The 25,871-nt window shown below is 43.2% G+C and overlaps 2 protein-coding genes across 3 annotated transcripts in view; one reads left to right on the top strand and one right to left on the bottom strand.

Annotated features, from left to right (window-relative positions):
• Positions 1-1,181: 1,181 nt before the first annotated feature.
• Positions 1,182-15,750, bottom strand: gtpbp3 (GTP binding protein 3, mitochondrial). Of its 2 annotated transcripts, none has more exons than XM_076721725.1 (11): positions 15,497-15,750; positions 14,771-15,042; positions 14,405-14,491; positions 13,533-13,615; positions 12,824-12,943; positions 8,550-8,622; positions 7,400-7,543; positions 5,282-5,447; positions 3,155-3,285; positions 2,534-2,708; positions 1,182-2,221 (listed from the first exon to the last, which is right to left on the bottom strand). In XM_076721725.1, exons 1-11 carry the CDS (start codon positions 15,553-15,555, stop codon positions 1,990-1,992), a joined length of 1,542 nt encoding a protein of 513 aa, XP_076577840.1. In that variant the 5' UTR covers positions 15,556-15,750; the 3' UTR covers positions 1,182-1,989. The 2 variants fall into 2 exon arrangements, with proteins under 2 accessions (XP_076577840.1, XP_076577847.1); XM_076721732.1 differs by having other exon boundaries at positions 1,239-2,221; positions 14,771-15,039; positions 15,497-15,731.
• Positions 15,751-18,007: 2,257 nt separating this feature from the next.
• Positions 18,008-25,871, top strand: part of ano8b (anoctamin 8b) — a 36,911-nt gene continuing 29,047 nt past the window's right edge. The window contains exon 1 of the mRNA XM_076726077.1: positions 18,008-18,407. Coding sequence (XP_076582192.1) covers positions 18,242-18,407 — 166 coding nt within the window. The 5' untranslated portion in view covers positions 18,008-18,241. The remainder of the gene's footprint in view (positions 18,408-25,871) is intronic.

The following is a 25,871-nucleotide window of genomic DNA, read 5'->3' on the forward strand; positions in this document are numbered from 1 at the left end:
GCTAGAGGATATGTCAGAAAATCACCAGTCATTAGGATTCATCCTCTGGGGAACATGACTGCCTGTACGAAATGTCACGATAATCCTTATAATAGACGTTTCAGTCTGGACCAAAGTGGAGGACTGACAGTCAAAACATGTTTATTTTCCTCAAAGTAAGGTTCCTAAAAAAGGAAACATCCAAAGGACGTCAAGCGCAGGCACTGCTTCAAAGACCAACCAGGCTCCAAAATTTACTGCCTCTAATTTGTATGGTAGTCCCACTTTTATCTTACACATCCCCCATGTTGTAATTAATCAGGGAGAACATGAAAGAGGACAAAAAGGCTGACAGCCGCACGGAAAGAGGAAAGGTCAGGTAGCAGAGACACTGTGGAGAGAGACAAAACGGCAGAGACAGAGCGAGACAGGCATGCTGCTGTGCAGCAGGGTAACTGTCGTCAGAGACTGGCAGAGAAGAAGCCGACTGGGGAAGAAGGGTGAGGAGTTCAACAAGGAAACATAAATATTTGATCGAGGCCAGATTGACAGGGGAACAAAGGGCACAGAGAGCATCGCCTCGAAAAACGTCCCTTTCCCACAGAGCAGAGAGGCGAGCTGGTCTCTGCCCTTCTTTACATACTGTATGTTTGTTCTGCTGGGCTTCACGGTGAGAGCTGGACTAGAAATGCAGTTTACAAAGGAATAAATCAGAACCTATACAGTACATCTTCAAAATGTGACAACAGCTCTGGACCACACCAGTTGAATTGTAATGTAATGTAATTTAAATCTGCACGAATCAATATTTTTTACAGTAGCATTGGATCAGATGTGTAATATGAAACAGGCTGCTTGTAGTGAGAATTATCACCTGCAGCTCTGCAGAGCCTTTTATCATCTTTCAGCTCATTGTTTTGGCTTCACGGATTTCACCGTTATCTTATACTTTGTATGCTTTTTACTTTCTCTCTACACTACTTGCAAAGCACCAACAGATAAAGTGATGGACCAGCTGGTGAGCATTCAGCAGCTTAAGAGCCGGATATTTCCTTCTGGAGTTGGTAGAGACAAAAACTGATCTAAAACGAGAGCGAATATTGGACTTACATCTGTCTGTTGGCCACAAACACTATGCTAATATTACTCTGTTGAAGGTGTAAATAGGAAATAACACGAATGATAACATGTAAATGTTTTTTATAATGTATTTGTAAGATTTGACTGTGGTCTGTCTGTTTGATTCATGAGATAAATTTGATTTGTTACAAAAACACACATTTATTCCACATTAAAGATCCCATGTGTCTTATATCAATTACATATGAAACAACTTTGAACATTTTAAATAATCAAGTGGACAATTCACACATGATCACAGGTTAACTTTTTGCTAATTAAATAAATGTGACAGTCTGCGTATGAAGCATACGAGCATGCATGGAAGACACACAATTACATAAATGACTACATTTCTCACCAACCTTATGCAAGGACTCTGAGTTATCTTTGGATTAGTTTCAGGTGTCATTGTGTGAACAGACCACATGTGGGATAGAAAACATTCTTCATTGTCCTGCAGTACAAGTAAACATCCAAAAGTTGAGTCCATGACCTTGCAGAGGTCTGCAGCTGGCTGTCTTTTAAATGATCTTGGCTGTTATGTTGTGACCCAAGAGCACAATATTCACCTATCAAAGGCTTTCGAAACCTATTTTTAAATCACGACTCAAGAAATGCCAAACACTTGTCCAGCATATGGGGCCTCTGAGGCACCTGTCATCACGCTAAAACTATTTTAGTCTGTTAAAAAGCATCAACAGAAAAACAAACATTTGTGTGTCTTGGGAGCAGAGTGATCCTGCCTGATCCTCTTGCTACGTCTCGAAGGCTGGCACGGCGCCGAGGCTGAGGCTTTACTGATGCTCCGGGACCAAACAACAACGCAGCTTTCCTCTCTGAGCGGGCCAATATTACATGTATTTCATGTTTTCTCTGCTACTCATCTGATTATTTTCCAATGCAGAAGTCTTTGAAGATGATATCCAGGATCTCCTCTACCCCAACGCGTCCAGTGATCCGGCCCAGGCTGGTGAGACCCAAGCGGACGCCCTCGGCTGCCAGAGCCAGGTCGATGTCGCGGTACCGCTGGTACTGAGCCAGGGCCGCAAAACACTGCTGCAGGTGGGCCCTGTGACGGGCCTGGGTCAGGGTGGGGGCACCAGACAGAGGGTCGCCACACCTAGAGAGGAAGTTAGGGAACAAAATGAACTAGAGCGATCCACAGTCATTATTTTTTACTTTATCCTGAAAAAAAGGAAAAAAAATAGAAAAAAATCACTTGCAGCACAAACATCCAGTCTTTGTGTTTCAGTTGTAAATTTAAGGCCCCTGAAAGCCAATTTTGAAAATTTCTGATTTTGGTGACACGTCGATCATCAATTTTGGTTTGTAAGAATGCACCACAAGGCCCCACAGGAGAAATCAGACTTTCTGACACAACATCAAGTGAGACATGCAGTCTTCGCTCTGACTGGAAACAGTAGAAACTCACAGTGTCTTCACACTGCTGTGCAGCGCTGCGAGGAAGTCCTGCAGTCCTTCATTAGTGTGGCAAGAGATCAGACAAACGGGAGGGAGTCCAGAGACCCGACTCAGCTCTCCATCCAGCTTCTGTTTCTGCTCCTGAGGCAACAGGTCAATTTTATTCAGCACCAGCAGAGACCTGTCTGCAGGACACACCGCAGTACGAAAGGAAGGAAGAAAAAATGTGGATCAATACCAGTGACTCAACTATTAGTCCCTCAGGCACAGACATTCTCTGATTACTCTTGATGACTTAAAACACTCTTTCCAGCCTGTACCCTCTGGATAATTGCTTAATTTCTCCCACAGGTTATGTAGCACTTGGATGGCCTCCAGCTGTTTCATAATGAATGATGGGGCTGTAAGTGAGCATCTGGTGTCATAATAAATAGCATTCTTGAGCTAAAAAGCAACTGAACATTTTAATAAGCTGTTTGATGGATTAATGTGACCCAGATTTTCATAATTTTACCAGAGACCCTAACTTCACCAGGCTAATTACTTAATTGTGCTTGAAGTGCCTTCAAAGTGCGGCTGTGTGACTGGCAGTCCAGGAGAAGCAGGGGCAGATGTGGCCTGGATGTCATACCTGCGTCAGGCTGCTCCTGGCCGGGCAGGATGCTCCTGAGGTGCCCCTGAAGGAAGGATGCAGCTTGCTGTGCATCAGAGGGGAGATGAGCACAGTCCACAACCATAAGAGTCAGATCTGCCTGCTCCACTCTGGGAAAAGAAAGCAGCCTCAGCTTTTGACCTGGAATTATTCATCTGATCGTTCATATTTTTTAAAACTCTCTGCAGATCAAATCACACCAATCTAGACAACTATTGGATGGATTGGTATCAAATGTACTACACACGCTCATGCCCCTCTCAGAATGAATTGTCATAACTCAGGTGATCACATGACCTTTCATCTAATGGCCACGATCAGGTCAAAATTCTAATGTGTCCAATACTTTGGCTTATGACTAAAAAATTGCACCACAATCAATCAGCTGTACTTTGTGTTAAGTCTCATTCAGCAGATGTTTGCATGCTAACATGCTAAACTATGATGGTGAACAAGGTAAACATTATACCTGCTATACACCTACATGTTGGCATGCTGACGTTAGCATTTAGCTCAAAGCACTGCTGCACCTAACAGAGCTGCTGGCACAGCTGTAAACCAGGAAACGACGTCAGTGGCAGCTGTTAAAGAGCCCATTAAGACCTCCTGTTTACATGGGTAAATACTCTCCTTCATAATTTATTGTACTATCACAACATTCAGCTAATGTGGAAGTCAAGTCCAAAGGAATACGGTGTTACTCCACCACCTGCAGCGGCTCAGGTTGAACACCTGTCAGTCACCTCAGAGCAGCTGTTGAGCTGTAGTTTTGTTTCAGAAAACGTTACAGAGTGCCCCACAAACACTGTGAATAACGGCAGTGCCATTTTTAATCACAATTATGTTAATGGCAGCCACTTTAAATATTCCCACAGGTCCCACAGCGAGGCAGCAGCAGCAGCAGCGGATGCTTGTACTTACCACGTCCTTCCTGTAGTGACCCAGGTCACGAGCCTCAGACCTGCTCTCTGCACAGAAAGTCCCCTGTTGAACACAAACCACCCACCCTTCCTATAGAGCCGCCAGGTCGCCCAAATAACTTAAACAAACAGCAGAGGACCTGCAGAATGTTTGCACTGAAAATGGGGTTTCTGTTTGTCACATCTGGATTTTCACTGATGTTTTCCATCACATGTTACTGCCGTGTGACCCACCAAGCATCATTTTTGAAAACATTTATTTAATGAAGTATTTAAAAAGTCAGTCCCCTTAAATCTTCCAGCACAAATTTAATTGGAACTGCCCTCAATATAGAAGCAGTGATTTAACAGCTAATTGCTCTGTCAGATGCTTTATCCCCCTGCCAAGAGCACAAGTGCTTGGGGAAACAATTGACATTCGTCTTTTCTGGCATGACAATTGTCACATTTCATACTGAATATTCACCTACAAATCAATTAATTACAAAGGTGAGGGAGTGTTGTTAGCCCATCCTCTTTCCTCCTGCTTCCTAACACCAAACCCGTGAGGTAAAACATGTCACTGCACATGTGCATAAATGCTCATTAATATTTGCGTATGTGTCTGTGCGTCCATTCTTCTGTTTGTCTGTTTGCCTGTTTGTATGTGATAAAGCAGTCATGTCGAGTGCTACAAATACAACTATTCTTCGCTGTGGTAAACAGTGGAAGCAGCTGTCAGTGAATGGCCTTACAGAATACAGTATGTCCATTCTCGACACCACAAATGGAGAATGTCTAATAATGGTCAATACTCTACAACGAGGAAAGGAGGCTCTTCATTACGCAACCTCCTGGGAGTGTTTGTGTCGCGTATTTATAACTATGGCTCAGCAATAATATAAACTCTGGAGGTTACGTAGACATCACAAATATACAGCATGTTGTCCAGGGGAAAAGCAATGACTTATTTCTTCCCTTCTTTGTTTTCAAGCACTTATTCCACTGGCCCCCTGGCTAATTTGCTCTGTGTGTTATTACACACACGTGAACAGTCGCTGATCTGCTGTGTACTCCCACACATGTACTCTGCATGTGCTGCTTTCCTGAGACCGAGGCTGAGCACCAAATGCCAGCGTCAATTTCTCAAGATTCTTGGTCTGCAGGGAAAACATTATCTGAAATAAGACGGGCTTCATCCGCCTACCTTTCCCGAGCTCGGCGGACCCCCTCTCTCTCCACTAGGTCTGCGCTGTCCCTAAGGCCGGCTGTGTCACTCAAGAGGACAGGGAATCCACCGATGTCCAGTGCCGTCTCTACTACGTCCCTGGTGGTGCCAGCAATGGGAGACACAATGGCTGCAGGTCTCTGGCCTGGATGGAAAAAGTTTAAAAGATAAGATTGGAAATATATTTTTTTTTCTTATTGTCAAGAAATTACAAAAAGACCAAAATAACAATATGTTTTTCTGTCTCTGTCTGACTTCCCTACTGTGTTTGTGATAAATCATTTACTCAAACAACCAGGCACTGCAGCTCTTTACAAACATTACTAAAACAGGAGTAAACAGTTTAATGGTTGGGGACTATTTTCAGCCCTGGATTAATACACATTTAGTGCTCTGGTGGATATTCAGGACAGCAGGATGGTGTATGTGGGATCAACTCGAAATAAACTACAGCGCCCGTGTTCCTAGCAATGAAGGAATATGTCACCCAGTGGAGCAGTGCGGCTCACTGTTGTGTTTTTAACAGTGTTTGGACAACAATGGAGGTCTATGGCATAAAGGAACACACTGTATAAGGCAATACCTGTTAGCAGGACACATTCATTGCTGCTTTTGGTCGTTTCATGGAAATTTTTCACAATAAGACAAATTTCAAATATCACAAGTTTTATGGGCTTTCATATAATTTAATGCAGATTAACTGACACGTGCCAGAAGTTTTTTTATGTGATAATCAAATATTGGCCTATAATATCAACCATTTGACACTTTGGCATATCAGTTGCACTCACAGAGAAACCTCTGAACTGTCCAAACACAACAGAGACAGATATCATCTCAGTCATCCTTTCTGAAGTCTTTACTCAGGAACTTGGCGGTCTGACCATTCCTGTAAATTCTGCGTCAATTGACGATTATTACTCATCTGCGCTGACTGGATGTGAGACCGGGCTAAAGGGAAGACTAATCAGACAAGGAAACCGTAACAGGATCTAATCTGAAGTTTGATATATTACCTATTATTTTGATGGGAAGCTGTGAGGAGGCCCTGCCAAGCCTCCTCCATGGGTAATTCATATGAAGCGATTGTAAATGAGTTAAGGATACAACATCGTAAACAGACAACCTTAGACCATAAACAACAAGAGTTCCATCAAAACATGGACCCAAAACCGAGGAACTGATTCAGAATGAGAGTTTACTTCTAGATTTTTATTCATTTTTCGCTTTTGATGCACAATCAGTTGCAATTCACTGCAGATTTGTCCTCCAGTGTTGTCTGGAGAATGACCAGAAGAAAAGAAATCTGTATCAGTAAGAATATTGACTAATTCATTCATTCATTGACGTGTGCCAAGAGCAGGACCTGCTGTGACCGAGAGTGTTATAACACAAATAGGATAGATTTCTTTGACCTTCCTGCCTTTCCCATGAAAAAGTTGGCTCCTCTAACAGTAACAGGAAAATAAAATACCTTGTAAACAGCAGCTGAAAAAACAAGCTCATCACACTGCCCGTTAGCCGCTTAGCAGCCGGAGTTTTCATTCATACAAAACAGAAAGTGGAGCTTTGATCATCTGCAACTCCATGACAGCTGGGGCAAACTGAGGAAGACGGCGTGATGTTTTGCTCGATGGCAGAAAAAGAAGAACGGCTTCTGATGAAGACAACCACTCAGATTTGTTTGTCATCATTGAAAGTGAACCCTGGATGTTGGAGCTGAAGTTCGCTTCATATAACCTCGACCCCTAATATCTCCTTTCATACTGCCTTATTTCAGAGTCAGGCTGCTGCTTGTTATCTAGATAAAATCTCTTCAAGGAAACATATTTCTCTCACTTTCTGTGCATGGCGGATGCTGTTTGCATTTTAATGAATGATACACATTTGACAGCATTTTGTGAGTCCATGCTGCTCATAGTATGACAGATGTTGCCATCTTCCCCTCCCAAACCATGGCTGCCAGCGGTGTGATTCAACAGTAAGGTATTTAGAATTTATTTATTTATTTTATAATAGTTTAATCTTAATCCCCCCACGATGTGTGTGTGTGTGTGTGTGTGTGTGTGTTTGTGTGTGTGCTTTAACTTCTCTTACACAGTGTGTTCAGGAGGCTACTTTTCCCTGCGTTAGCGGCTCCTGCGATGACCACCTGGACTCCGCTGCGTAGCCGCTCGCCCCTCCTCTCATCCTTTAGGTGTCGCTCGATCTCCGCTTGCAGGTCACACACCCATCTGTCCACTGTGGGCGTGAGAGGGAGATAAAGACAGAGGAGGGAGCAGGACGTGACGAAGGTTTCACGTTCAACTTCACTTTCATGGCCTTGTAAAAGGAATTTCTGTCCTTTGAAGAAAAATAGCCTGCAGCGTTTGACACACTTCGTCTGGATGAGAAATGGGTCATGGATTTCTGTCTTTCCGCATGTGACTGAAGCGGAAAATGCATCAACAATACGTCATTTTTCTTACAGAAAATTAAAACCTCTTGAGAATCCTGATTGACCAAAGCAGATTAATTCATCCAACCTGCCATGACTTGAGACAAAACATAAGAAACTTCAGTTCCGACCTAACATGTGTCACTCGCTGTGCGTCTGCAGGTGGCAATGCAAAGTATTTATGCCAGGTTTTCTATTTTTGGAAGCCAGTCTATTATTATTTGCCACTCTGAGGCGTGAGCCCACATTCCAGGCTACTAAAACAAACAGCAGTTCCCAGGCTTTATTGTGTCCAAACTTCACAACATCTGAGGCTTCTGAAGAGCTCTGCCAGTGCCAGACAGCAGGCGACAGACTCAGGGGGGACATCTCTCTCTCTCTCTCTCTCTCTCACTCACACACACAGACACAGACACACACACACACACACACACACACAGTGGCCATGGGAAACCTGGGCACAGAGAGAACAGTTGGACTGTAGTGCTGCTGACAGCACTATTCCTGTGAGCGACATGGCAGGTTGGCTTTGAAGGGAAGACGAATGCCTCTCCTGTCCCCCCGGCCTTCTCTCCACACTTCCTCAAGGAAACCGTCTTCTGAGCAGTTTAATGTCTATGGTTTCTCCCCGCAGTGCAGCAAACACACACGATGGACAGCTGAAGATCCAAACAGGAAAGGCAGCCGGATTCCTCCCTCCGCAGAGAGAAACAGAGCCCTCTCACGCCCCAGCCTCACCTCCCTCTCAAAGCCCGAGGGGCGACTGTTTCGTTGTTTTTCTCCAGCGCAGAGGACAAAGTGTATACATACCTTGGCTTAAGACCCCATCCTCGATGAGCTCATCCTCACTGAAGTCTATGAAGGCCTCGACGTGAGCCAGACACTGTGTGATACACAAAGCAGAGAGGAGAGAAATGTTGAAAGATGAGCAGTGAGCACAGAAAGTACAAGTGATGGTGAACATGCAGCTAACATACTGCCGCGGCTGCTAACATGCATATATTACTACCTGTGTACAGTACACTGTATTTATACAAAGGACCAAGGACAAATCGTTAAACAGACAAGTAAAATAAGGAAAATACCACTGACTACACCCTCACCTTTCGTCAGAAGACAATAAAAAGGTCTTCACATTTTAAACTTCTTTTAAAATGGTTTCAATAATATTATGTATTATGCTCACTGCACATAGGATGTTTCACTGGTGTGGTGTGCTAGCATGGTCCCTTTGATTTAGCGCTACAACTAGCGATTATCTTCATCTTTATCTTTTAGATGAATTGCTTAAAGATGTTCAGTTCATGATGATCCTCCCATTAAGAGGCAAAGCAAACATCTGGTATTCATCCTTAAAGCTGCAGTATGTAACTTGTATAAAAGTAATTTTTTTGTCATATTTGCTAAAACTGTCCCTCTGCCCAGACAGCAGTACATGAAACATGTAATCTGTGAAAAAAAAAACAAAAAACGCTCCATTGGTCCCACCTACTGCTCCTACTGCGATTTGCAAGAATCCACCGCGCCCGACACAAAACAACCAATCAGAGCCAGAGGAGCATCTGAGGGAATGTCTGACATCTGTCAATCACTACTCACACACGCTGTGAACCGCCCCCTCCCTCCGCTCATGCTGCCAGCTGCCGCTCGGTCAAACAGCTCTGTGAGCGGCGTCAGGAGGCCAGTGAAAGCTATGGAGGAGCAACAGCCACCCGCAAAGGACAAACTGCCCAAACCGCCACTGTCAACAACAGCATATATGGCTAAGACAACAAATAACCAAAAAGCTAATATGGTGATTGTTACAGTAACACTCTGCAGATGCCGCAAGGAGGAGGGGCTTGGAGGCAGGACATGAGCGCAGCGGACAATGACGTGAACTTGTGCTGGTTCAGGTTTTCAGGCTAAGACTGCTCTCTTCTCCATCTTACCTACTGCAGCTTTAATGAAAGGCTTAAATGATTTCTCAGTTATCAGAAGATGATTGAAGATGATTTTTCTGCCCACTGACAGATTGTTTCATCTTTTCATCTTTCAGCTCCACAGATGGGGCGATTGACAGTGCGTGCACATGAACATTACACACGAACATTTCAAATTCCTGTAGTATTTTTCCAGGACCTTTCTTAAATTAGGTGCAGCAACTTAAGTCTTGTTGCTATTTTAAGTCACATTTTTTGAGATACATCTGAAACTAGAAAACAGCGGAAAAATTTCCAGCATGGCACCGATTAGTATCTTGACTGACACTGCGGAACATAAACACAATAGCAGTATAGCGGCACAAAAACAGGAAGCATCAGATTCCCATACTTTAATCCATCCACAAAAGTGGGAAGCCAACAGTTAAAAGAACTGCATTGTTTGGGTGTAAAATGACAGCTTGACCTCTAACATCATACAGATGGTATACTTCCCATTAGCTGGATTCCCAGAAATAGTCCAAAATAAAGGCACGTTTGAACTGATTCTAGGAATCGTCTGCTGTAGCTGCAGACAAGCAGCTTAACGGTTTCTCAGGGGAGATCACCTGGACCGGCTGGTCAAATCTGGTGCCAAAGTGTTTTCACATCATTGGTCTATATTGTCCAAAGCAGCTCACAGTACAGGAGGGTTTGGCCTGCATCCATTGAATAGTAGTGGTCATCGGCGGTCAGTGACCTGCTGCTCTGCAGAGCCTCAACAAGATGAGAAAATAAAAACTCAACCTCAGGTCAGGATTAGATGTAAAAAAAGAACACATATCAGAGTAATAAGCATGAATAAGCTCATCTGCAAGTCTTATTAATCAACCTCAAACCACAACAGGCTACTACGAGGAACGTTAACATGTAACACAGACAGGGTTTGGACTGCACACCACAGTCACCACATTAAAATGTTAGCATTGCAGGTTTCTACAAACATGCGTTTCATATGGATCATAACAATGTTTCTACAACAGCTGTGGTTCAGATTACTGGTACACGTATATTTGGGACATTTACCAGCTTCAGCTTTCCAGTTTTTGTCACTAAGTCGAGTATTTTAAGATAAAACGTGATCTTTTCAACCTAACCAAGTGGCTTTAGTGCTTAAACCTGACCACAGCATTGTCAACATAAACTGAAAAATGAAAAAACATATCGATGATTTGCAGAAACAACACAATGCCAACATTTATTCTGCTGATTGGGTTGGACGGCAAAGTGAAAAACTTTGCTCTTTTCTACTCGAGAAAAGTTCAAGTTCAACTGTGTAAAGTTTCTAAACTTTTGGAACAGTTGGCTCAAGTACCGAGTGGTGCAGGACAACACAGAGCAGAGGTGGAAATGATGAATCACTTTGCTGATGCACAGACTCTTAGTCAGTGACTATGTAGTTTTCCTATGCAAAGCAGTCACATCCCCATTCACATTAATCACTTCAGTATAAGACGTACTTACAGCCAAACGGTTAAGGTGCATTCCACACAAACACGACCTTTGTGGCACGTTATACCCGTCTCTCCCAAACCTTTACAGTCCGCTATCAAATTAAGGCAACAAAGCCACATACACAAAAGAAATCTTGCAATTCAGCACTTCAGTACGTACACTGTTCCATTCTTCCTCCACTTCAATTTATCTTAACTTCACGTCTGACTCCGCTTCCTGACCCTTATTCATATACACAGTATACAGCACAGGACACTGTACAGATAAGACAAACAATACTGCAGCACAAAATATATCAATGTCTTTATTGTGTGCCTGTCTTAAGGGACAGACATACAGCTGCTGTGCTTGGTACAATTCATCTTTAATCCATCCAAAACAAAACACAGCCAGATGTTCTGGGATGGAAAAAAACATGAAATCCACGCAAGTGAAGGTGGAACAGCAGCACAATGGAGTACTGAATGTCCTTTTTTTTTAAACACTTTTTGTTCTTAGAAAGTCAAAAATCCAAACTGGAGATGTGCCCCTGATACCTATTAGCAGCTTTCCACAGGAAAGTCCAATCTCTCAGCAGCATCAACTGTTCTGCAGCCAAAACGGTGCAGAACACAGACTCACAGTGAGGAACAGAGGAAATGTTGTGGTCACCAACCCGATCCCCTCAACCACTCCAGTGATCACATAACAGCAATTACAGCATACGAACTGTCATCACACATGAGGAAATGTGATCGTTCAGTAGTTCTGTGAATCAGAAAAACCTGCTCTTATCTGCTGGGAAATAAAGCATTTCTGAGGATTACTGGAATGACATTATACCATTAAATAAATGATGAATTACATTATAACCCCAACTGGTTTAAAATGTTAGGCTGGTTGAATAGAGTACTTGACAAAAATGGTATTTTAATCTTATCATATTTTTTTATACACAAATATCATCAATTGATACACCTACAAAAATACGTGCCAATCATTTAGCAATGTCTTATCTGAACTCCACGATGGGTTTCCCCTTTTTTTCCAGTCGTGGTTGCAATCAATGTAAGATAAATATCTACATGTGCCATACACATTAGCATTCTGATTCCCAGTATTGAACAGAAACACGTGCACTGGACGAACTACAGCTACATGGAAAACAGGAAGCCTCACTTTCCCATAAATTCAACCATTAACAGTGTGTTGCGAAAGCAGCTGATAGAAAAAAAAAAAAAACAAAAGGAAAGAAAACATCGTTTGGGTGTGAAACTACTGAGGCCTGACCTACAGCACATTACAGACACAGACAGGTTCTTTCCAAAACACTGTTTTCTGGGAAATGTCAGCCATGAATATGAACTAAGTCTCTCTGGGGAGAACTCCAGGAGTTTGGTTTGTTTTTAACTCAGAATTATGTAAAAGAAGGCATGTCTAAAGGCCCCCCTGTGCACCTGTCAGGTGAAAGAGCAGGTTGGGTCTGAGTCACTCTGGTTGAGATCGAGTCACGTTGGAGACCAAAGCAAATCAAGACTGATTTCTACAGAACAAATGAATTCAATTAACTGTTTATCGTGCTGAGGGAAAGGTTTTCCAAACTCCAATAAAATACACCTTTTATATCATATATAGTAGACATGAAACCACTGTCTTCCCCACCAGTATCTGTGCGACCGGTCGACCCACCCGTTTCAGCTTGAGGCTCCAGTCCTGGTACAGGCGTCCCAGCTCTCCTGACATCTGCCTGAAAGCCTGTCTCCTCTGAGCCTCCGTCTCAGCATGGATCAGATCCCCGAGCCCCTCCACCTTCAAGGAGCATTATAAAAGTCACTGTGTGATTGCCATAAACATCTACATAAATATGTCTATTTCTTGCACAAATGCTTTCATTCTGACAAAATCTATGACTAAACATTTTGACCCTGGTAAGTGACTGATGTTGACAGCTTATATGCTTTTATAAGTATATGATGCTGCGTGTAAGACATGCAGCCACTGTACGTCACTATGCTGAGACAGTGATTCTGCCTTTAGTTTATTCCATACTGTTATACTTTACTCTGAATCATAATATACTGTTATATACCCTAAAGAGAATATATAAAGTAGCTCCTCATTAATGCTTAAGGCTGCTTTTTGAAAACTTTCTCCATGTGCAGAGGCCCAGCAGCTTTATTCATGCATCCATGTTTGACAACCCAAATAAAGAATTCAAAGGGCAAAATATGTAAAAGAGGAATTTTTCACTGTTGACATTTCATGAACTTGAAATCCCTGTTGATTTCTGACCCTGTTTGTTCCACATTTACCCTGCAAAATTACTCTGAAAAGCTCTTGATATGCAAATGTGCACAGATCTGTCTCTGTGCACGTTTCCATGCTCTTCTCGCCCTACCTCTGTTAAACCCAGTTTCCCTGCTTGAAAGGCTCTCCGCGTGAATTCTCCGGCTTCAGCGGGCCTCATGCCAGGCACGCTTCCTGAGAAACACACGCACAAAGACACATACAGCATACAAACATGAAGAAATGTATGAAGCGTGAGGTGGGTATGCATCACGCACACACGCACAGGAGGATCAACGCAGGGTCAACGTGTCACTGGGGGTTCACTTGGAATGAAAACTGTGCAGGTTAAGAAGAGGTGATGCTTTCATTGTCTTCACAACCATTTTTCAAGTCTCATCAGGACGAGACAATAGTGAGCACAAAACCATGTGGCAAATGTAGGTCATGATCTGTTAACTGGAGCAAATATCCTGCTTTACATTCTACTGACTGGTTGTCATCTTACCAACATTTTCACCACTTTTCATTGGTTAAAAAAAGAAGTATTCTGTCACGTCTTGTAGAGCACTGTGATGCTTTTCTGATCTAACAGCTCCTGATTAGTCATAATCTTACATTAACAGGTAACAAGCGTCGGTTAACATTTCTGATTTTACAAAATACAACACTGCCCTCTGGGAGGCCAATGGGAGAACTGCAGGACAATATTACTTGTCAGTCACAGACGGATTGCCACGCTTGCCAAGACACATATCATAAGTACCTTAGAAATAGGAATGCATTTCTCTTTTAAGTCACAGTGATGGACAGCCACATGATTTCACCAGCTACTGTGCTTAGATTTCTTATGCAGGCTTATATTACTGCTTGGGAAGACTATGAAGACCCACATACCATAACCACCCTGAGAAAGTGGTGCTGTATGTTTGTGGTCTGACCTGCATCATATCAACATTGTATCAAACTCAAAATGTACGTTACCTAGAGCCTGTAAGACAGCAGTGATGACAGCAGGACCACCATGGATGTGGAACTCCACACTGTCCTCTCCTGTGAAACTGTGAGGAGCTGAAGACATGAACACATGAGACACAAGGCCACAGTCTGAACAGCCTTTAGTCATTTAAAGGAGCAAAATGTTTAGAAAGACGCTCATTAAACGTGTGCTGCTACAGCTGGATGATACTGACAGACCTTCAAATATTCACAAGGCTCAATACTATGATGATAATTACAGAGCAGCTCCAGCGTGTGGGGTTAGTGTCTCCAAATGGTAGTGAGAGGAAATAGTTTCAAACATTTTGACATTCATTCAAACATTTTTGTGTGTGGTCCAAGAGAGCAGACCTGGAAACCAGAGGACAAGTCCGCGGTCCAGCACTTCTTTGGATCGGGGGTCTGTGATGCTGCGTAACAGGGCGGTACGTGGAGGAGGCAGGCTGCGGGTGAGGCCGGCCATACACCTCAGAGCTGCAGCTGAAGCTGGACCGCTGGCTCGTATCACAGCCACACCACACCTGCCATGGCCGGATGATAATGCAAAGATGGTGTCAGCATCAGCCAGTCCAACTGGGTGTCCATCGCAGGTGGAGAGGAATCTGCAAGGTGGAGTTCCTCTGCTGGAGATAAATGTATAAATGATAAGACACACCAGAAGTAAGTCTGAATTGGGGGGGGGGGATTATAAAAAAAAAAAATATAGTAATACTTAATGCATACATGGAGAAAAAAGGAAGAGATGATTACATGTGTGTCAAGCCCAGGAAACATGCTCTTTAATGAACTGATTGAAGGTTAAAGGAAATAAACAAAGCTTTACATTTCTTTTCATGCTCCATTTGAATTATTCAACTATCAGTGTCATCATTGATCTATTCAGTGTAATTTTTTATCTATCTTTTAGTGCCTTTTGTGGGTTTGGGGGCTCCTACAGCAACATACATCATATCGTTTTTCCGACTATTTAAATAGGAAAATTTTAGTCTTGTGAAAATATCTCTTGAGACATGAATAGGACACTTTCTGAAGCAGTACCCAGGAAACAGAAATCGAGGTCGATATTTGGTAACAAACCTTGTCCTAAGTGTGTGGACAGCAGCTCTCCATATCCCCTGATAAAAGGATGACAGCATAACTCTAGTAACGTTACCAAACGTTTCATGTACTTGCTGTGTCTCGTGCGGATGATTTTAGAAACTGGCACTTCAGAACGTGCTCTGTCCTTGACAAACTCATTTCGTTTCCTTCTTTCCACTCTCAGCTACAAAGCCAACGTTACTCTTATAACGTTTACATTTACCACGATGTTGTTGCTCCCTCTGTTGATTGTGGTTGGTCTGCGTTTCCCACAACGGCAGCAGCTTCTACACTGTCATTTGTTCAGGAACTGTCAGTCTGTGTAAAGTCCCGCCTACTGTGCGCCATTAAATTCAGTCCGTGTAGCTACCGTTGCTCTTCAGTGTACATTGCTGGCAGTGCTATCTATCTATCTATCTATCTATCTATCTATCTATCTATCTATCTATCTGTTTTTTCCTATTATTACTTTTAATTTCATTATAATTTATTGATTTACCTAGGCTGTAATATAATCAAATTGTCTCTTCCTTAACATGTACTAGATCATATTATTTTATTATCAAATTGTTAAAAAAAAAAAGAAAAGAAAAGAAAAGAAAAGAAAAGAAAAAGGTGGGTGGAGGAAAACCCTGTGGCAGATCATGGAAAGTGACTCTCTCTCTCTCTGGGAAAGCAGCGATGAATCTAGATGAAAGAATTAGCATTTTAGAACAAAAAATACATGACAATGACAAATTGTCCAAAAACAAAAGAATCTGCTGCAATAAAACAAGGTGTTCATTTTGATAAAGTAGTTATTTCTTGTATTTCTGTTTTGGTCACTGAATATTCAAAAATAAATAAACTATTAACTGGTAGTCTATGTGTAGTGTATGAACTCTGTAAATATTGTTTATCTGTTAACATATTAAGTGTGTGTGTGGTGATGTGAGTTTTTCTGTCCTATACTTGTTGGTAGTGTGGTCTGTAGTTCTTCATGGCATATATACTTCATGCATATCACAGCATATAAACTCTGAGACTGATGTGTGTGGGTGTGCTCCATTGCAGCTCCTTGCAGCTGTCATCCCAGAGGGTGGTGAGTAAGCAGAATTTCTGCTTGAAGACGAGCTGCTTCTGAGCTGCTAGCAATATGAGGGGGAGGGCTGCCTGCCTGCATGGCCGTACTGTGAAACATGGCATCCAGGAGGGCTCTTCAAGGAGATGGACTGTGACCATGTCAAAGAGACATGGCCTGAGGCCCGGGGAGCAATCTTTAACCTGGGATCTCAATAATTTATTGGCTGCCCTTGTGTGTGCACAAAGCATGGCAGCTGCCACCTCACAGCTGCTGAGCACATCAATACACAAGCCCTCTTTGTCTCTTCTGACCAAAAGACTGTTAATCAGACCATGGATCTGATAAAAGATGATGAAATTCTCTTTGTTAGGAACAGATTACCTCCATTCATCTGACACACGCACACCTTACACACAGTTTAACTCCTCCACTGGCTGTAAAACTGCACATCATGGTTTTTTTATTACAGAATACCAGTAGAAGATAAACTGACCATGCCTGCACCACTAGTGTATATTTTGAAGGATGTGTTTGGGTGTAGGCTTTGGTTTGGCATAGATTACCTTGTTTGACTTGATTGTTTGCCCATTTCAAAACACAGATGTTGATGACAGTGAACTGACCAAGCATAATTTCATGCAATAAAAATGAATTTTATACAGCTGATGCATACACAGTGTGTAAGGTAGAGTGACTGCTGGACTGAAGTGAAGGGACCTACTTGTCCCTAGACCTGAGTGTGCTTAAAATTTAATCTATGAGGATATTTTTGCATTAATAAATAAATCATATAGTCTCTAATATAGTCTCCAGGTCAAGGTAGTGGATTGTCACAGAGGAGAAATACCTGCTGGACTGCAGAAAACACCTGCCTGAGAAAGCTGCTGCTGAAGGGGTCTCTATACCTCTGAAAGATCAGAAGAATGAACAACATTTTGGTGAACAGATTAGCAATGTACGACATGCATTTTGCTAGTTGCCTTAATATAGCAAAGGGGATTCTATTTCTGGTACCAATTTGAAGCCAGACTGCTGGCAGAGGTCACTGGAGGGCGATAAATATACATTTCTCCTGGAGGATGGCGAGACTGTGCAGACATGCATACATGAGAAATCACTGGTATGTCCTTTAAGTATGTGTGTGGGGTTTTAAAGTCTTAAAGTTGGCTGTGAAGTGACAATAGATCCTGAAGTTGACTCCACATTTTACACACAGTTCACAGTTTACATTTTGATGGAAGAATTCCTTGCTGAGACAATCTGGGACAATACTCAGAAAATCATCTGGATTTATCAGGCTACTATAGTGAATTAAAAAGTGTGTGTGTGTGTGTGTGTGTGTGTGTGTGTGTGTGTGTGTGTGTGTGTGTGTGTGTGTGTGTGTCACCCAGCCCCCCTCCCCCGCCCTCCCTCTCTTTGTCCCTCCTCTGTAGTCGGAGGAGCTCTCTCCATCCAGCCGCGTATCCGCGCATCCTGCTCCAGAGAAGCACCGGGATGATCCGCTGCTGCACCGACTCCGACAACCTTCACTTCACTTTCACACTCAGTTAACCCCTCACTCGGACCCCCGCCGGCCGCCGCGCTACACCCATGCTCTGCCCTCCCCCTGAGATGCGATACCAGTGCACAGTTTCCCGGAGAATATCTTCATCTTCCGTCGCTCCTCGCTGATAGAGAGCATGCCCGACACGGGGACAGGCGCTGCAGTCGCGGCGGCCGCCAGCGGCGCGACCACCGCCGGCGACGGCACCGAGAGCTCCCGGCACCGACACCGAGCGCAGCAGGGAGACGCGGAGAGGCCGGAGCCGACCGCTGCCCCGCCACAAGCCTCCTCCGGTGTACTGGGTGAGTCAAGTGAGCCTCTTTCGCTTTGGACGATGCGTATGGAGGAACAGAGGACAGGTGAACGTGATGTTGGGAGACGAGACGAGCGCCGCACCATCATCATTCACCTCGCGGCACCGCTCTTTTGTCTGCACGAGGGCGTCCCAAAAATACCAAATGATCAGACCACAGGCCTATAAATAACGGCTTTGACTTTGACTTACTGCATGTTGGCTTAGCAGAGGCTTTTTTTTAAATTAGCCTATTGATATTAGCTTATGTCCCCTCTTCAGGAAAATGGCTACATTCTGGCTCATCCTCGTGTCTGGTTTTGACCTTATTGTATATCAGCCTACCTCCTGTCATGGCAAGCCTGTTTCCACAGTATTCTTACATGGAGTCAGTGGATACTTGTAGTAATATTGCTGCTATAGTGTTTTTTTTTCCACAGCATCCTTGTTGGCTGCTAGTAGCTTGGATGCGAGTTGTTTTTATTAAAGGGCTTTCTGCTCAGGTTATCCATGAGTGCCCATCTGTCCTCCAGGTAACCAAATGTTTATTAACTTTATGGTGTCATTCAGGTATTTCTAAACTATTATAGCCAGACTAGACTCCCTCAGACGACTATTGTCCATTTCTATCTTATCTCCCCAGTATAAGTTGCCATGCCGTTGGATAGGGCAGGTGCATGTTTGGTCATTTTAATGACGGTTAAGCCAAAAAGGCTGCACCTCTCCCATTCATATTCCCATTATGAGTCACTGTCTGTGCATGGTGTGGTTTACATCCCAGTGCTGTGCACATTTATAACATCACTGACCTTTTTCATACAGGGTAAGCAGAACAAACAGGCTTTCTGTTTACTCTCCATGACACTGATAGTGGATTTGAATAGGCCATGTCTCCTTGCAAGAATTGCAATCGAAGCTATTTTTGGAACAGACCACAATATTAGCCTGGGTAGAGAGTCTCAGCTGCCGAGCCGGGGTTGTTTTCCTGTGTGCGGGCTGCAGAGACAGCCTCTGTGCTCCCTGTGAGCACTGCTGCAGAGTGATGCAGTGGAGCACTGGGCTGTCAGCAGATGAGCGCGGCTTTCCACACTTGGTGGAGGTAACCTGAGCGGGTTGCTGCTGACTGGAAGAGCAGCCTGATGTCATCCTGTTGAGAGGGTGGCAGCACGGGCCCTTGAATGGGTTACAGGAAGGTTGGAGGGTCAGTAAAATGAAGATTAGTTCAATTTTGCTGTTACTTAATTAGCTAGAAGCTGTGTTGGGGGTGAAGAGAAGGACTGGGAGTGTAAAGCTGTGAGGATAGAGGCAGACAGTGAACATCTACACACATAAAAGTTTACTGAAACCCTTAATAAATAGGGTCAGCAGTCTAAAGTGTGTAGAGCATTGACACTAAAAGCTTTTTTGTCACTTATTGAAATATATCTGTAGCATCAAGCATCCACAGCGGTCAAACACTGAAAGCTGGCCATCGAATGCCTGGTCAGATTTGTCATCTTGTTTCCATAATTTTTGATCACATAGAGTTGAATTCAGAAGTTTCTTCTATGGCTGCACGTGTTCAGCCATGAAGACAGGATTTGGCTTCTTTTGTTAAAGGAGGTACAGGTCTGTAGAAAAAGCATGTTCATATTTCTTGATGTCAGGTGTGGATAAGGTGTCGTTTTTTTGTAAGAGGTTTTGTTGCAGCTGTGGTCTCGTAGAATTTAAAATGGCACCTACTTGAATGTTTCTTCTTGGGTTTCTCTGGCATGAATACATTACAGAGAAAGTGTTTTATGTCCACAACAGAGGGAAGGAAACAAATAAGAGTCAGGGCACAGTGCTTTGTTAAAAGCCTTTTCTGTAGTGGCTACGTGGTTACAAACAAGACCAAACACGGTCAAACAGTCACTAATGTAAGCCACATCCGGCTCCTCATTACACCTGTACTGTGTACTATGTCACAGTTAACGCTAATGAACACTGACATTCTTATAGGTTTCCTTGAAACAGCACATGACTAATAACAAATAGAAGAACCCCCACCCCAAATATAGATAAGTTTTAATAAACATAAACAAGATAACAGGGAGAAAGATAAGAATCATGCAGCCACCGTGCTTCTTTTGGGGAGTCAGTTCCCTTTTTTTTGGGCAGAATTTGCCCACACATGCATCAGGACCGCCTGCTTTGTGTGAAATTGCTGCCAAATGGAAGTGCCCCCTCCTTCCTGTTTTTCTTTCTTTCTTTCTTTCTTTTTTTTTAAAAGATTATTGTCCCTGACAGGGAATACATGTCTAAACTGATAGCAAAGTCCACACGCATCACAGACAATAAAAAAACTGCATCACAGTTTGTTGTTGAGAAGTATCAAAGGTAGGATGTGAATCAGAAATGTCAAGAGCGGCGACCGTCTCGTCCTCTTCAAACCTCTTGCCCTCACTTGCCTGTGCATTTCCCTGCACGGGTCATGAGAGAGAAGGATTGTGTTTGGGGACATCAGTGGGATTAGCATGATATCGCATAACCGCCCTCACACGTGTCAGTGTCAGTCAGCTCGCGAAGCAGCGAGTCAGGGTGATTTCTTCGGTTGAGATTTTGGTTGCAGCCTGGAAGGATTTTCCTTACTGGAGGCTTGGATGCTCGATTGTCTCCATGCCTCCACCACATTTTCCTAATCCCTCCACAGTAGACTGGAATGACTTTGATCCTCTCAGCCATTTTCCTTTGTAGCTCCGACACTCACAAGCCAGCGTTTCAAAGATTAATTAAGCGCCCATCATTAGAAAAAGCAACGTAAAAGTCTCCCCAATTAGTTTGTGTTCCCTCTGAGGCCACTGTTGATAAGATTCTGTGTTATGGAAATCAGGTCATGTAATTTGTGTTTGCCCAATCAGCCAGCGCGGTGGTTTAGGACGTTTGTCAGGATATGTGGTGAGATTTATTCCCACTTTGGAGAAAGATGATATGATATTTTGTGTCTTAAAAACTGTGTGCTTTGAACCCACCCACCACGAATGACCTTTTTACTTTAAATCTCTGTTTTATCTTCAGGCTTAAGTCACAGTGAGTGTTTGGTGTTGTGACCGTATGAAAAGTGGGTCTTAATGAGATGGTGTGGAGATGACAGCTGAGTAGTTTTTCAGGACACTCTATTAACTGCCCTTTTCAAAATATGTAGGAATTCGAAACTTTCTCGCACTATTACAGGACAGTCTGCGTGACAAAATAATTGCATTCCTTTGCTTTTCTTAAAGCCACAACACTATACACCAGGTTTCCCTTTATGAAATATAGAAAAGTGTGCAGGTTTAGTGGAATCCATCTAGAATTACAGCTCAAAACTCCTTTTTTCACCCGTGTTCTGATCTGATAGTGAAGGTTTCACCTGAGACATTAGTGAGATCTGAAGGGTCCATTTTCAACTGTGTAAACTTATTTAGCCCCATCTTGGCATTAATACACGCACTTCACAGTCTGCAAAATGCATGAGAAAAATGTATTAAGCAGGGATCTGCACTCATCCACAGACTCTTGGCCAGGGCTCTGCTCTCTCACTCTCACTGCTCCTTAAGCAAGTAGAATACCTCAGCTTTGACAGTAGGCAGGTTCAGCGTCACACAGGTTGCTTTAAATACAGCAGTGCAAGGCAGGGCAGTGTTGAGAGGAAGAAGCATGGCACCCAAAAGAAGAGCTTTTCATGGCAGCAGGCAGACTGAGGCGCTGGTTTCATGCCCTCCCACAGCTTCATAAGTGAAGGGGCTGATGAATGTACTGCGGTATGATATGATGACAGCAGTGTGTTGTGCCTAATGACTCTGAACTTAATATCTCTCTCTGCATCTCTTTGCCTATCTCACTCTTATTCATTGCATGCTCTACAGAGATATATTTCCTGTTCCCATCTCCCCTTCTTGAGTAAGTGCTGAGCTGCACATTAGCTGAATTAGCAGTCGAGGGAAATGGTCTCTGTGTGGGGTGACCTTGCTGCTGGTAACGTTGGAGCTTTATTAACCTGACCTGATCAGTCACGCACACAAGTGACGGATCACTCTGGTGAACCGCCTCTCGATGAGGGATGACATTTCATGGTGGAATTCATCAGACCATCAGGCCAACGCTTAAAATTTTACAGCTCTTTACCGTGATGGCACTTTATGTTTATTGTGAGCAGCTTGCCTTAAAATGGAGATCATTACAGTGAAGTGGATGCTGGTCAGCTGAATGTAAACACTGCAGTTAGTGCTGCAATCATTTCGTAGATTTTCTGTGGATGATGTTAGTTTTTGTGGCTGTATCTGCTCATGCAAGTTTCCCAAATCCATCTTTTTGCTGCAAGAAACATAAGATTCATCACCTCACGCTCCTGTGAGGATTAGGGATGAACCACACGGATATGCTGGATTGAAACCGATGCCAATACTGACGTTATTAAGCAGATCATAATGTGACAGACCCACATTAAATAAAGTTTCATCAACGTCAGAATTGAGCGTTTCTGCTTTCAGTCACAGTCATTCAGCCACAGTGGGTCGTTGAATCAGTGTTTTAGTGTCACAGCAATCAGTGGCCTCATTTCACCTTCCCTAAAAATGAGTCCAATGAGTTCCACTCGGTCTTGTATTCAGAGTTATGAATTTGGGGAAAAGACAGCCTCTCTGCAGGTACCCTGAGCCGTGGTGTCCAAACTGATATTTCCAGAAAAAAGCCGATCTGTATGTTAAATGTGTTTTTTTTCTCAGAGGAAGGTCTGTTGGTTGCACAGGGCTGATGATGCTTCCTCATTTGCCAGATTTGTGTCCATTTCCAGGGACATGTTGATGTGTTTGATGTATTTCAACAGCAGATTCAAGGACGCGTTTCTTACATCAAATAAATTCTTCCACAAACTGAGAGCAGCTCACTCTTATATCCATTTAGTGACGGCTCAGTGTGGCCAAAAGCTAGGTGTGCCTTTGTGTTACCTGATTCTTCTTGGCTTGGTTTTCCATATATAGAGATGATCCCATACATGCCTCACCATACTATGAGGCACATGTAGGGCATTTATCCCCTGTAACTGCTCTGTAGATGCTTCTATCCAGTGCCATTAGATGCGGATACGATTTAGGAAGTTACAAACACTTTCCCTGAATTGTGATAAACCATCTTCCTTGCCGGTGGAGATTCACTTGCCCTAGATTCTCAAGTTTTTAATGGCTTAATCATATCACCCATAATGCCTCTTTGCCTCTAGCCAACCGACTTCTAAATCCCCATTCATGCTCGCTGGAAATGTACACTTTTCCATTTAAAGCCACGAAGATTATCAAACTGTAAGCAGAAAATGATCAGGCACACTCCAGAGCTTAATGCATTGCAAGCACGGAGAGAGTGCCGCGGGTGTCGCCTGTCTGCTGCCTTGTGTAGATGCATCGACGTGTCACAGAAACCTCATTGGTGAGTTTAGGCTTCACTCTCTGTGATCAAAGCAGAGTCTGCTCCTGTGTGTAACTGATATTGTATTCCTGAAGGAAAAAGTAGGATTGAAGTGCATTCGGTCACCTTGTCCTTTGTCCTCTGTGGCTGTACTGAGTAGGCCTGCATTTGATTTGATCTTTTTTTTTTTTTGGTAGTTGCTAAGCAAAGCCAGGAGAAATACAATGACCATGGTGAAGAATGCTGTTTTTAGCCTCAGTTGTGGGGAATTGCTCCACATTAGCCACTCTGCAGCCCCCAGAGAAGGCTAAAGGGCTGTGAAAGTGTAACGTACAGCACATGGGGGAGAAAAGCTCTCCCTCCAGCAGCTAATAAATAGAAATATTATCCATGTCAGTGTTCGCACAGAGCCAGTCAATGAGAAACAAGGGACTTTTGAAGCACAATAAGACTGTAATGTGGGTCTTCTTCATCCTTTATCGTTCTGGTTTCTTGTCTCTCTTAATACCCCTCTGTGACTTGCTTTGTTTAGCCTCCGTACAGTACTGTTACAATTGTTTGGTAGGTAGAGAGGTGCGCACAGTCCTCATCATCTTCTCCCCATCACCCCATGCAGCAGGCACATTGTCGAAGTTAAACCTTAGTAGAAAGCGGCAGTCAGTTCGTTCACAGTAACGCACACTCAAAGATGCTGCGGCGCGCTCGGGCTTCTTCTGATGATGACCTCATAACTCAGCAGTCACTCTTCCATCGCTTTTCTCTTTCAGCTAGTGTTCAACTGTTTTTCCTGCACAGCTCTGCGTTTTCATCATGGTTGGTAATGGTGTAGGGCAGGGAGAGAGCTTGTTTAGTGCGTAACAGAATCAGTGCTCACGAGCCTCTCCCCTTTATCTCTGACTAGAAGTGTTTAGAGAGAGTAAGTTGTGTGCAGCTCGGTGATGGAGAAAACAACACTCTGTTCATACATTAGCATAGAGCCCACAGCTGTAGATGACGGATAAGAGCTTGGCAGACCACCCCCCCCCCCCCCCCCCCCCCCCCGAGACTTCACCTCAGTAAATCGCCAGCCTTCTCTTTTTCTGGCCTTCTTTTTAATCTGTTTTCCTCGGTGAAGTTGAAGCTCTTGTACAATGCTCATTTTTATGGTTGCCAGAAGCAACATCTGTCACCAGGACACTGCATTATTTTTATGAGTCCTTGTTGGACTTTCTGTGATGCCAGTGCCATTAACTTTTCAAAAACAGCTGTGGAGCCAAGGACCAAGCATCTTATGGTTTGAGCTATTACATCAGGTATAAATAACACACAAAACCTATGCAGTATTTAAAGTGTATAAAAGGTTGTGCACATAATACATTTATATATTATTACATATGTTATTGTGATACCCCTCATATTTGTTTATTCAAAAAGTCAGTGTCAACAATATTTATGATATACAAAAAAAAATATTTAAAAAATTCTCATGCTTAACTTGGGGGCAGTGGAGACAAGTTGTTAACACAGCACTGACATATCATACACTTTTAAGTTGATACGGTGAACTTGTTGTCAACGGTTGCTTATTTACACATCCAGCAACATAAAACTATCATTCATTTGGAGTCTTGTCTCTGGCCGCCTTTCAAATGTAATATATCCTCTCTTTTAGCTCTGTTTTGGTCTCTACAACTCCCGAGGAAAATATTTGTCTATGTTCACCTGCTAGTTGTAACTGTTTGTTGTGTTTGGGTGGTGAGGAAGTGTACAGTGATTTTTTTTTAGAGCTTTTTGCTGAAAACAGCTGCCTGAAAACTAAACTTAAGCTGTGAGAGTAAACCAAAAGCGTAAACTTGCAGCTGGACAGCTGAACAATGAGCTGAACCTGCAGTATAAAGCTCTGTTTAGGCAAAGACAGCTGGAGATTCTCTGTAGGTTCATCACTACGAGCTTTCACAATGTCTTTTGAAACATTGTTATTATGAAAATAGTGATTTTAGCCACTTTAAAATACAAAATAGAGACATTTTTATGACATTTTGACTGCACTTTAGTAAGTAACATTAAGAGATGATGCTAAAGGATTAAAGGAGGC

This window comes from Chaetodon auriga, chromosome 3, assembly GCF_051107435.1.
Source record: "Chaetodon auriga isolate fChaAug3 chromosome 3, fChaAug3.hap1, whole genome shotgun sequence".
NCBI classification, from domain to species: domain Eukaryota; kingdom Metazoa; phylum Chordata; class Actinopteri; order Chaetodontiformes; family Chaetodontidae; genus Chaetodon; species Chaetodon auriga.